This window comes from Myotis lucifugus, unplaced genomic scaffold, assembly GCF_000147115.1.
Source record: "Myotis lucifugus unplaced genomic scaffold, Myoluc2.0 scaffold_88, whole genome shotgun sequence".
NCBI lineage: Eukaryota > Metazoa > Chordata > Mammalia > Chiroptera > Vespertilionidae > Myotis > Myotis lucifugus.
Genome location: NW_005871136.1, coordinates 3419415 through 3432533, shown reverse-complemented (window position 1 = coordinate 3432533; position 13119 = coordinate 3419415). Strand labels below are relative to the sequence as shown.

Here is a 13119-nt window from a genome sequence, read left to right as displayed (position 1 = left end):
CTGTTGTTATTTCTATCCCCCTCACTGGCAGCCCCTCAATGGAAGACGAGTCTGGGGATGATCCTGGTATTCAGATGAGTTCAAATTTTTATAATTCTCCTCTCAATGCTTTACACGGCTCTAGAGATTTCATAAAGAACACACACAGGTCATAGCACATCAACCGCTTGTTCAAACACCTCAGTGGGCCTCCCAACCTATGCCATAAAGTTCAAAGTCCTAGGCAGTTGAGGTCCCACACAATCTGTTCCCAAGCAGTTTTTGCATTCTCATTAAACACAGACATCTGTCCAAATGTCCCCTGCACCTGTCACATTCCAAGTCAGGTTGGGTGGGATGGCAGGGAGGACTTTAGTCTCTTCACCCATAACCTCCCCTGGCACTGCCACCTCCTCTCCCTTCCAGCCAGACTGTGCCCCCTACACAGATATTCCCCACGCCTTCCAAAGCCACTCATCACAGCCCGGACTCAACATCGCTTCTTACATAGAATCTTCCCCAAGTCTCCCTCTTGCTAATAATGTCTCCTTCCTCTCAGAGGCTATAACTTACTTTTTTTTTTTTACTTCTTACTTCAGTTCACCTTGTACTATACTGACTTTTCATACCTGCTTCTCTCAAAAGCTAGAGACACTCGAGATGAAAGGAAAGAAAAAGCACACAATGTTTCATGAGCACATACTCTATGCTGGGTACTACACTGGCACTTTACATATGTTAATTCCCCCATCCTCAGAAACACCTTGAGAAAGTAGATATTGTTATTTGCATTTTAGACATGAGAAAACAGATGCTCCAAAAAGGCAGGCAACTGTCCCAGAGTTACCCAGCGAGGTAGTGGTGGAGGTTGAATGGAAGCCTGCCTTCAAGTTCAGGTTCTTCCTGTTTACCCGAGCCACCTTGTTAGACTCTTGGTGTCTCTCACCACTCCAGGCACAGTTCTTTATTCACAGGAGCCTCCCGAAGAGGCTGTCAGACGCAATAACAACCCACTCTTCAAGGGAAATAAAAATATCTGTAATCATACATTAGTGATTATCACATCCTAGTGGAACGGAAGCGGAGCAGACTTTCAGTATCTCACGAACTTCGGCTTCATGTGAGACGAAGTTGAGTCTCACAGTCTCAAAAGTTCCTTCCTTCCTTATGGCCCCAGTAAGAATCTAAAATGTTGAGAACTGGCCCCAGTTTCCTGGTTAGGGAACAACGTAATCTACTGTAATATTTTCCCCTGTCTTTGTCTCCCTAGTTCCTAATATTTTTCTTCCTGCCCTGAAATGAAATGGCTTTCATTTTCTTTTCAAATATTTCTTGGTAGCAAAAGAACAGTTTTGAAATGACTCGGGTAGTGTTACATTGCAGAGCCTAAGCTAATTTTCTGTGAAAAACAAAAGTGACCCTTCTCTAGAACTCCAGCAATCCAAGTTCCATAGAGAGGTAACAGATACTCTGCAGTTGTGCTAATGGTTGGGCTTGTATTACACTAAATGTCTTCAGGACCTAGGCAATCACCTGGGATCGCCATTGCTACTTAGAGCTGCCTAAGCGCTCTCAGTAAATCAGACAGTAACTGGGTAGAGTGTGTTAAGTTCCGGTGCTTAAGCCCCGTCTCTAGTTTAATTTTTTTACTTCATTTTACTAAAAGCAGACAGGCTGAACAGGCTAGAATCTATCAAGAGCATATCGGAAAACGCTCTTACAAAGAGCTAAAAGCACTGCTCCTCGGGGTATAAGACTCGCTTTCTCTACTAAAGTGTTTGGTTTTGATATCACATCCTCATTAATCCCAAATACTTGATGAGGGAGGGAACTTGGGTTTGTGAAAAAATCATGAACCACAGGAAAGATTGTAAGGGACTTTGAAAGATTTTTGTTCAATCTACGGCAAACGGCTCTTAAGAACTAAGACTATTCCATCCAAATGACTCAGTGCTTTAGCAGAAGACTAAATATTGGCTCTGTTTTATTAAATATTGAATAAAATATTAGTACTTTTTCTTCAGATAAGCTTTTTATTAACTGATTCCTAACTTGAGGTTTCAGATTTTGAAATTGCTTAATCTTTTCTATTTCACCTTCCAAGATTAATCCTACTTGAATCATCCAAGTCATTCTGGCACCTACTAGAGTGTTAGGTCAAATCTGTAATAAAGTTGAAGAGTAATTGTTTATGTTCTTTATATATTTTATAGCAAGTGCGGCTCCTTATATTAGTATAAAGAACCTTGTGCTTATTGTATAATACTTGGAGCATATTGTAGCTCTGCCTTTGTGCTAGCCTATAAACATGTATTGCGCACTTGTTTACTTTAGATACTTTGTTAAATGCTGGGGACACAAATGAAGTTAAATACAACCCTTGCATTTGAGAAGCTCATATTCTAACGGCAGCAACAGACCTACAAAGTTACTTTTCTTTTTTATAATTTATATGAATTTAACCATTTGTGAACGTAAACATTCATTGAATCATTATTTCAATGAAAAGAATATGATGTTTTTTAAAACTACTTCCTGTGAGATATTATTTCTAACTGTATATTGGCTCTAAAAGTAGTAAAGACCAACAAGAGATGCTGGGTTTTTGACTGACTCCAAATTCTCAAACCATATCGACTGCTCTGCCATGTCTATTGACAACCATATTAACTGAAATTGTGGCCCCTAACCCAGTCGGGCAGCAGTCACCTGTGTGCTTTTCAGAATGGACACTTGCCAGGGGATCTCCCAGAGATTCTGATTCAACACGATGTGACCACAAATCCAGCCGCAACCCTTTTCATTGTAACCCTCAGGGTTCTCAGCTGTAAACAACAGAAACCAACTCTGACTAACAAGCAGAAAAGAGATTTATTGGAAGGATTTGAAGTTGCTCACAGAATTGACAGCCTGGTTGGAAAATGTGCATTTTGTGGAATGAACATAAAACTATTATTTTATGCGAAGTCTAAGCAGGAAAACAAAAATATTTGCAGGCAGGGAATTTAATTGAGAGTCTCGGTTACACCGAAGATGGGAATGATGGGAAGCCCAATTTAAGACAGCGAGATAGCTCAGGGATTAGTAACAACAGCCACTTCCATCCGGGCTGGAGACAAAAGATGAGGAGGAAGTATGACCAGGCCCTGGGGGCCTGGCAGAAGGTGGAACCCACGGTGGGCTTGTCTGAAGAGCTAGAATCACAGAGAAAATGCATTTGCTTGCTGGGGACCCTGCTGAAGTTAGAGAGGGAGGAGGAGATATACCCTGGCTTCTTCCTACCCTCTAATCTCCTTCTAGTGCCCCCAGCTGGTCAAACCCAGCGGGTACCCAGCTGACTCAGGAGGCTAGAGGGACTAACACAGCCTGAAGGTGACACTGAGTATGGTAGGGAAAGGGTGAGGAATGGATCTGCGGGTACAGAAGCCCAGAACTGCGTCATGTCTATTTTAATCCAGGCTTTGCTATTAACTTACTGGGGGAGTTTAGATCAGGGGTCCTCAAACTACGGCCCGCGGGCCACATGCAAATACAAATGTTGTATTTGTTCCCGTTTTGTTTTTTTACTTCAAAATAAGATATGTGCAGTGTGCATAGGAGGGAAAGGGTGAGGAATGGATCTGCGGGTACAGAAGCCCAGAACTGGGCCATGTTGTGTTATAATCCAGGCTTTGCTATTAACTTACTGGGGGAGTTTAGATAAATCATTTATTTCCCTTCTCAGACCTTACTTCCTTCATCTGTAAAATGGGAATGTTGGACTATTGTTTCTAATGTGTTTATGATTCCCAGCTAGTCCTTAAGGTGGCTAACCATTTTACCATAGAGGCGTTTCTATATTAGGGGAAGATGATTCACATTCATAGTGACGGATACACATGCTTGAGATATTTTCCTGCACTTCACACTATTCGATCTGCGGAGTGATTTTGTTTCACTTTATGGAAATGCAATATGTAAAGAAACTGTCATGTATGCGTAGGTGTGAAGATTCCGCCGAACAGCCCAGGAGGATGTGCTGCCTGCACTTGTTTGCCCACCTGAGCTGGCTTCTCTTTTCTAATGGAAGAATACCAATGTAACGGAAGTGGTAACGTGTACCACAGGTGGTGGTTGTGGGAGGCCTTTTATTAAATTTTTAAAAACTCGTTCTTTCTAAGTCACCATGAGCCAGCTGAACAACCTGCTTCCTTCTCCTTCAATCAAAATAGGCGAGTCCCGCCCGGAGATGACAGGCTCAGGCCGTATAAGTGCTACGGACAATGTCAGGAGACACCGAGTGTCACAAGAACTCTTCCTTTGCCTTTGACGGTGCATCTATCTGAAGTAGATCGGGGTCCTGCTTCCACCTAGGATGCAGAAAGTTAGAAAGAGGGTCTTTCCTACTCTAACGATGAAAAAAAACAAAAAACAAAAAAACCCCACAATAAACAGCAAAATCCCAAGTTTTCTTGAACCATTCAGAGCACTGGGGTTGCAGGACAAACAAGTGGCAGGAAATCTAAAAATGGACAGTCTTCAGCCCCCAAGGGAGATGGGTGCCTGCAGACTGTTTCGCCTGTGAGAAGCAGAAGAAACAGTGAGAGAGGACGGAGCAGAAGAAACATTTGAAGAGATGGTGGCTGAGATCCTCCAAAAATATAAAAAGATCCAGGAAGCTCAGAGAACCTCGTGCAAGATTGAAACTAAAACTAAACAAAAGCAAAATAAATAATTCCTTAAAAATGAAACACAAAACCCACACCTAGACACATCATATTCAAAGTGCTAAAAAAACAAACATAGGGGTAGGCAAAAGTAGGTTTACAGTTGTGTGTACACAAAACACAGTTTATTCTCACATTATTAGTTATTTATAAATCATTGGACTATGTATTTGGATCACACCTGTAAACCTACTTTTGCCCACCTGTATAAGAAAAAAATCTTGAAGGCAGCCCAAGAAAAAGACATCGAGGAAAAAGATAAGGGTTATAAGCGGACTTCTCATGAGAAAAATATAAGCCAATAGACCATAAAGTGACATCTCTAAAGTACTAAATAAAATATGTGTATCTATTACTGTCAACTCAGAGTTCTATAATGTAGAGAAAATGCCTATCAAAAATGAAGGCAAAATACTTTTCATTAAATAGATAAAAACTGAGAGAATTTCCAGTAGATCTATGCTGCAAAGAATTACAAAAAATAGTGTATCCGCCAGGAGACATACAATACCAGACAGAAACTCAGATCTACGTGAAATGGTTCAGAGACAGCGATGCTCCTGGGACACGTGGAAGAATAAACACAAATCCCTTCCCAGGGGATGCACCTTCAACCTGCATTACGGCAGCCCTGCTACCTACAATACAGCAGACTGAGCAAGTTGAAAACTCTTCTACAAGGAACACCTAGAAAGACTGGATAAAATATAACTTACATAAATGTGTGGCTGAGCATGCAAACAATTCAGGCAAATCCACAAGGTTCAAAAACGAAGAAGAAACTGAGAACTAGAGCCGTCGGCCACTGAGCTCATGCTGGGTCTGCCCTGGGTTCCCAGCAAGCTGGAAGCCTGGGCTTTAACAGCCCGCCTTGAGATGGTCAAGTCAGGGAACGTATAACAAAACCCCTGTATAGAACTGGGAAACTTGCCCTAACCGGTTTGGCTCAGTGGATAGAGTGCCTGCCTGCGGACTGAAGGATCCCAGGTTCGATTCTGGTCAAGGGTATGTACCTTGGTTGCAGGCACATCCCCAGTAGGGGGTGTGCAGGAGGCAGCTGATCAATGTTTCTAACTCTCTATCCCTCTCCCTTCCTCTCTGTAAAAAACCAATAAGATATTTTTTTTAAAAAATAGAACCGGGAAACTTGAAGGGCTGCCAAACCATTCTCCATTAGCACAAGGAAAAATGTCTGTCTTGGTTTTGAGAGAAAGAAACAAAATGTATCTAGGGATTCATAACTTTGGACATGTGTCCTATGCAGGTTTGGGGTTTGAATTTACACTATCAGTCCACGAACCCCCAAGTCAAATAATCAGCAAATAATCACCAATAGTCTATGCAATCTAACCTTTATGAACCGGGCAGAAGCAAATGCTAATCCTTTCTGAAGAGTTGTATCCTTAAACCAGCAAAGGATTCCACAGATAAAGCCCTTCAGAAAATGGGCTCACAGTCCAGATCAATATACACACTTTTTTAAGTCATAGAAAAGAACTTGACCCTCTGTTTCCTATCCTCCCAAGCTGGTCACTCTTGTCATGGCCTTGCTGATCAGATGCCGTTTTGAAGTTTCATAACAATTGTTCTTTCCCATCTTATAAGAGAGCTCCTTGCAGGCAAGGATTGTCTCATTGTCCTTTATATTGTCCCATGGTGTCTACTACCCTGTAGCTACTTCTCAAATTATCAGATGAAACGCTAACTCCTTCCACTTACTAGCTATGTGCTCTTGAGCAAGTTATACAACCTCTACTGCTCTGTTTTCTCATCTTCAAAGCCTGCAGAGCACGTTGAGTTTCTCTCACACATCTCATCACTCTGAACTCTCCTTCTGCCTCCCTCTTCTATTTTAAAGACCCTTGTGATTACACTGGCCCGTCCAGATAATCCAGGATAACTTCCCCATTTTAAGGTCAGCTGATTAGCAACCTTAATGACATCTGCAACCCTAAACCCCCTTTGACATATAACATTATACACTCACAGGTTCTGGGATTAGAATATGGGCATATTTGAGGAACCATTATTCTGCCCACTACACTAGCCGTAGCTCATTTGAAGAAACAATCAGAAGAAACAAACACTTATTATATTCCACTTGCTGTGTACCAGCAATTAACATTTATTAATTCATTTATTCCTCACAACAACCCTATTAGGTGGCTACTATACTTTTTCCCATTTTTCAGAGGAGAAAACGGAGCACCATGATCCAAGGAATAGGGGTGGCCCCTAGGAACTGGAAAAGGCAAAGAAATGGATTCTCCCCTCAGGCCTTCAGATAAGAACACAGCCCTGCTGGCCCCTTTGATTTAGCCCTGTGAGGCTTCTGACCGTCTAAAATGTCAGAGAATAAATGTGTGTGGTTTTAAGCCTCTAAGTTGGTGGTAATTTGTTATAATAGCAGTAGAAAAATAGTACAGCCAGTTATAAAATTCTTAGATAAAACAAATGTTTATTAATAGATTCCCACGGACCATTCTCCATGCTACGTAGAGAGACTCTCATCCAGCATTTCAGAAAACCCTCCATACCCAAACAGTAACCTTGAAATTTGGATTCCTTTGGGGATGAAGAGGAAGTCTGCCCCACATCCGTGAGACCTCCCAGCCTGGCAACTCAAGACTGTAACAAGCAGTTCCAACCCCAACTGCTATTCTAGCAGATGACCTACGCTGACTGGATGTGGCTATCATGGATCAAAATCAAGAGCCGCAGGAATGCATACCGGTAAGTTGTGATGTGGAACACAGCGTCTCGGTTGCCAATGTTCCGGACCAGCAGCATCTTCTGAGTCCTGTATTTGACAGGGCAAGTGGAAAAATTCAGCTTGTCAGGAAAATCCAGGATGGCTCGAGCGCCTCTGGCTTTGATGGGTACGATGAATTTTTCTCTTTCGGTCACACAGGTCAACATATGGGCGTAATCCTACAGGAGAAGGTACAATCATTATCTGTGGACACACCAACATGATCAAGATAACTGGGCAAGAAATATGGCCATATGCCAGGCATCTAGCAAAAAAATTTAATATATTCTATGAAACTGTCTCAAGACAATTATAGTTGTACTTTCATTGAGATACTCTTTTCAAACAGAGAGAGCAGTTCAAGTGTTAAAGCCTACAAGCTAACAGAAAGCTTATGTTTCTTGTTTCCCAGATGTTAGGGAGGGAGGGTGGGGGGTGGCACACTTGTGTTTAGATCAGAGGAGGTTCACACCAGTTCCCTCACATCCTCCTTCTAACCATGCCTAGTCAGCCTTCTAACATGTGTTAGATTGATGGCCCCAGTTGGTTTCTAGATGGTAATGCCAGGCTTGAAAATTATGTTACCCAGACATAGGGAAGCACAAATTACATTAAGCATATTTGACCCTAGAAAACCCCACTGAAGTCAACAATGAAACAGCCTTGTCTGATTACATCAGAATCCTAAAGAGGTGAGTGTTGTTTTTCATTGTTTCTTAGGAGATCAAACCTAGCAGGCAAAGGTTTTGTTGGGAATCAGAAACTGGAAAGCTCCTGGCAGGTGTGGAGACTTAACGTTAACTGAGACTTTGAGAGAAAGAACAAAAGCTGCTGCTGAATCCAAAGTAATTTGTCCTATCTTATTCTATATTTACATATTCTCTGCCTTGCTCTGTAAGAAACTGGGAACAGTTTAGGAAGCTAACTGAAATATTCACAAGGATGTTTTCAACCCTTTTCATATGTCCAAATGAGGAAGACTTGAAGTTTGGTTGGAATTATACAGGGGTGGGCAAAAAAGTATGTTTGAATTCAATGACCTCAGGAGGCAGTGGGGCTAACCCTGCAGGTCACTGACATTCAGGTTTCTTTACTGATTTTCCTTTTTTAAAAAAATATGTTTTTATTGATTTTAGAAAGAGAGGATGGGAGAGGGATAGAGAGATAGAAACATCAATGAGAGAGAAACATCAATCAGCTGCCTCCTGCACGCCCCCTACTGGAATTAAGCCCCAAACAAGGCCTGTGGTCTGACCAGGAATCTAACCATGACCTCTTGGTTTATGGGTCAACGCCCAACCATTGAGCAACACTGGCCGGGCAGTTCACTGATATTCAAAGACTACAAGAATGTGTAAATAATGAAGGCCGGCAACTGGAGCACTTAATAGATTGTACCTAAGTGCACTGTGCCATTGTGATATCCTTTTGCGTTTAAAGCCATTGTAATAATCATAACCTGCATGTCTTTTTGCCATACAAACTGTAAACCTACTTTTGCCCACCACTGTGTATTTTTTTTCATAATCAATTCATGCACTCATAAAAGATTATGAAGAGATTCTTTCAACAGCTCCTCGATAATGTATTCCAGTCTCTAGAGTTCTACATTTAATATGACTACATTAGATTATGTAATATACAATTTATATTACTGTGCTGGCCTAAAATTAATTCCGGTGTTACGACAGGGGAGGCTTCGTTAGCCTGCGAGCTAAGCAATTACTTCAGCTGATGAACTCCCTTCCGCTGTGCTTAGCGGCAGAGCAGGGAGCTCTGGCCCCTCTACTACAGGAGACTCAGCCGTAATTTACTTTATATCCTAAAATTTTATCCCGTGTGCTCTCCAGATGAAACGTCCAATCCACTTTTTGTCTGTTAGCCTTCCTTCCAACATGCCTTTCCTCTTAACTTTGAAACACCAGCAGTAGGATATGAAATTGGCAGATGTGGCTTTCTGAGAAGTGAAAAGAATGAATCTTGAGTTTATATTAGCTCCGTGAGAGAGAGCAAACATGGCAATAATTCTGTCCTTTAAATGCTCAGGCAATGGCCTCTCAAGGCTGAATTCAAGGTTGGGCACAGCCAGTGAGGTTAAGCCCTGGCAATCCTCTTTCTGCCTTTTCCCCACTCCTAAACTATTGTTTTTAGGTGTGGTTATGGTATTGTGGCCATGTTAACTTTTTAAAGGTTCTGATCTTTTAGAAACAGACAATGAAGTATTTACAGATGAAATAATATGATGTATGGGGCTGGCTTCAAATCTTCTGGGGCAGGGAACAGATCGATGAAGTAAGATTGGTCACGCACTGATAACCTGAAAATCTGAGGGAAGACAGTTCACCCTACCTACTGTTCTCTCTACTTGTACAAATGAGTGAAAGCTTCCATAACAAAAAATAATTTTAACTAGAGGCCCAGTGCATGAATTCGTGCATGGGTGGGGGTCTGGATTGGGGTGGAGGGGCACGATCGTGGGCTGGGCTGGCTGAGGGGAAGGGCCGCAGGCGGTTGGCCAGCTGGCCCCGAGCCCTGGTCAAACTGCTGGTTGAACTCCTGGTCGAGGGGACAATTTGCATATGAGCCTTTTATTATATAGGACACTTTCAGATGGCTCCCTGTCCTACATTGCGTGATTCCTAAGACGCTCACTCTCTGCAGTTTGTCTCCTACGCTCTTACAGCAGCGTCCTCTGCTCCAGCCGCATGCCTTCTGTTGCCCAGCATGTTTCAGTGGCAGGGCCTTTGTACCTGCCCTCTCCCAGCCACACATCTTCCCTCAGATATGTGCATGGCTTGATTTAGTTTTCTGCTCAAATGTTACCTCATCAGACAAGTCTTCCCTGACTCTCCTATTGAAAGGAAACAGGACCCTCTCATCACTCTCTCTTCTCTATCAGGTCAATACCTGACATTAAATTATATGCATGTTTGTTTATTCATTGTGGAGCACAAGCTCCAGAAAGGCCCAAGTTTGTTCTGTTCTCCTAAGGATCCCAGCTCACAGAACTGGGCCTGGTGCAGAGTGAGTGAAAGAATATTACTCATTTTTTAATATATTTTTCTTGATTTCAGAGAGGAAGGGGGAAGAGAGAGAGAGAGAAATATCAATGATGAGAGGGAATCATTGATCAGCTGCCTCCTGAACTCCCCTATTGGGGATTGAACCTGAAACCCAGGCATGTGCCCTTGACTGGAATCGAACCTGGGACCCTTCAGTCCCCAGCCCGATGCTCCATCCACTGAGCCAAACCAGCTAGGACAATATTACTTATTTTTAATATCTTTATTTGGGTATTAAAGTATCAAGAGTTCTTCATTAAGAGATTTCCCAACTTCATCATATTAGCCTTATTATAAAATGATACTGATCAAGTCCAGAAAGCTAAAAAAGTAGTGATATGACTCAAGGATGACATGAAACAAAAATGGAGAGAAGCACTCCTCTTATATAAGACTCTCAGACATCTTTCTCTTGGCTGAAATGACAAGAAAGTTAACATCTAATATGCTTGTGGCACAAAAAGATATTTGAGCCCTTTTTTATAAGCTTTTTGCTTTTATCATCTGTAGGCCATTCTCAAGTTGAGAACACATATTTATATTTTCTTGACATGAACTTTTACTTACCTATCTCACTTGACGAATATTTACTGCACACATCCTGTGTGTCAGGCACTGTGCTAGGCACTGGGGTTACAGGGGTGACCCAGACAGAACTAGAGAGGGCCAATTCCAGGCAGAAAGAACACAAAATCCTTAACGTTTTTTTGCCAACAAACATTGTTGATTGTGGAAAATTTTATGATATCTAAACTTTAATTCAAAATGCTGGCAATATATTTCATTATTGCCATTTTAGATAACACTAAACATGTTAACATTTTCCTATTTTTCTTGGGCCATCATTTTTTAAGTTTCACAGTAACAAATCAGTAAAACAGTTTTGACAATAAATTAGATGTTTTCTTAAAACATAACAACAATAAAATTGCATCACTTCACATTTTATTTGCTGTAGCCATTTCCCTATGATAACACTGTGGTTAAACAGATGCTTCCTTAAGCCCAAGAAAGTACCCATTTTTGCTTTACTGCAAAAGCCTATTATTTTTCAAACACCTTTTCATAGTAAATATACAAATTTAAGAAGTCAAGAAAAATGCCAGGCTCCAGAATTTTGTGGTATTATGACAGCATTGACTATTATATTTCAACTAGAGGCCCAGTGCATGAAAATTCAGCCCAGTCTGCCCCCTCTCACAGTCCAGGAGCTCTCAGGTGCAGGAGGCAACCCGGTGATCAGGGGAAGGCAACGCCCTCATCACACCTCTGCTGCTGCCACTGCCGGCAGCACAAGCCTCAGCCGGCCCTGGGCGGCTGGGCAGCTGCCATTCAAGGTTTGCCTGCACCTTGGGCCCGCCCTGGGCAGCTGGGGGGCTGAGGGGACTGGGGGACTCCAGAGGCAGGCGCCCCAGTGGGGCTGAGGAGACTGGGCACTGCCATCTTGTGGTTGTGGGTGCTGCCATCTTTGAGGGCGTGGCAGTCAATTAGCATATTCCCTCCTTATTGGCTGTGGGTGCCGCCATCTTTGCGATGGCATAAGGGTCAATTAGCATATTCCCTCTTTATTAGATAGGATGACATGTACACTAGGATTATTCGATTAATAACATATCCAATCATTATTTTAAAGTCTGTGTGAGAAGAGATAAGGAAAGCTGAAGTAAATTTGCTGCACCTGTTATCTGGGTATTTGGCATTCTTAACAAGTTCAATCCCTAGGAGGCCAGATTAAATAGATGACAGGGGGAAAATGTGAATTGCATTATCATCTCTGACATGCTAATATACATGGGTGCTGAAAATCTGATTGAAAGGGGACTGGCCTATTAAGCGATGGCACGCTGCAATTTACATATCTCACCCTCCAGATGTGAGGAGGGTAAATGAGAATGGAGCGTGCTCAGATCAGCAGGGGATAAGGAGGGAAAATACATATGTACGTTGGCTATCAATTTGGCCAACTGAAGAAAAAATGACACAGTGAAAAGATGAACTTTTATTTTTCCTAAAATAAATCTGGCTCCAGTTAGTCCTCTGCTACATTCTGGAGCAGCACTAAAGACAGCATGACTAACCCCAGCTGGCCATCCTGTGCATGGCCCTGTCGGCTTTCCAACCGTCAGAGTGGAAATGTGGATGCCCAGGGACTGGAAACACTGCTGATGGTGCAAGTGTAAGAGGATCTTTGCAAAAAAAAAATAAAGCAAAAGTAGCAGCAAGAGCTTCTCCACACACACGCCATCAGTCTTAGTCAGCAAAAGGAGGAATCACTATGCCCTTAGAAAAACAAATTCTGTAAATCATATTATAGCTTCGAGCCCATATCCAAAACAAAATCTTAATGTACGCAAAATGAGATCATTGCATTTCTCTAGGGAGCCATTATTCTCATTTTATGCCTCTGCGTACACGCTTGTAGCCTTTGATAACTTTCAGATACTTAGAAGAAGAAACAGTAAAACAGCAGTTAGAATTTATCCAGGGGTTTCCCAGCAAACACGCAATGTTGGTGAAATGGAATGGTAATAGGGAGTAAAAAACCTGGGAGTAAAATAAGCAGCCACAAAATACAGCCAAGTAGTAATCCTCAACGGAATGTTAGCATTCCATATTTATA

General features: G+C 42.1%; 1 protein-coding gene across 1 annotated transcript in view; it reads right to left on the bottom strand.

Annotated features, from left to right (window-relative positions):
- HYDIN (HYDIN, axonemal central pair apparatus protein) overlaps positions 1-13119 on the bottom strand; it is a 330325-nt gene that overhangs the window by 237364 nt on the left and 79842 nt on the right. The window contains exon 7 of the mRNA XM_023756097.1: positions 7417-7616. Within this exon, the coding sequence (XP_023611865.1) occupies positions 7417-7616 (200 nt within the window). The remainder of the gene's footprint in view (positions 1-7416; positions 7617-13119) is intronic.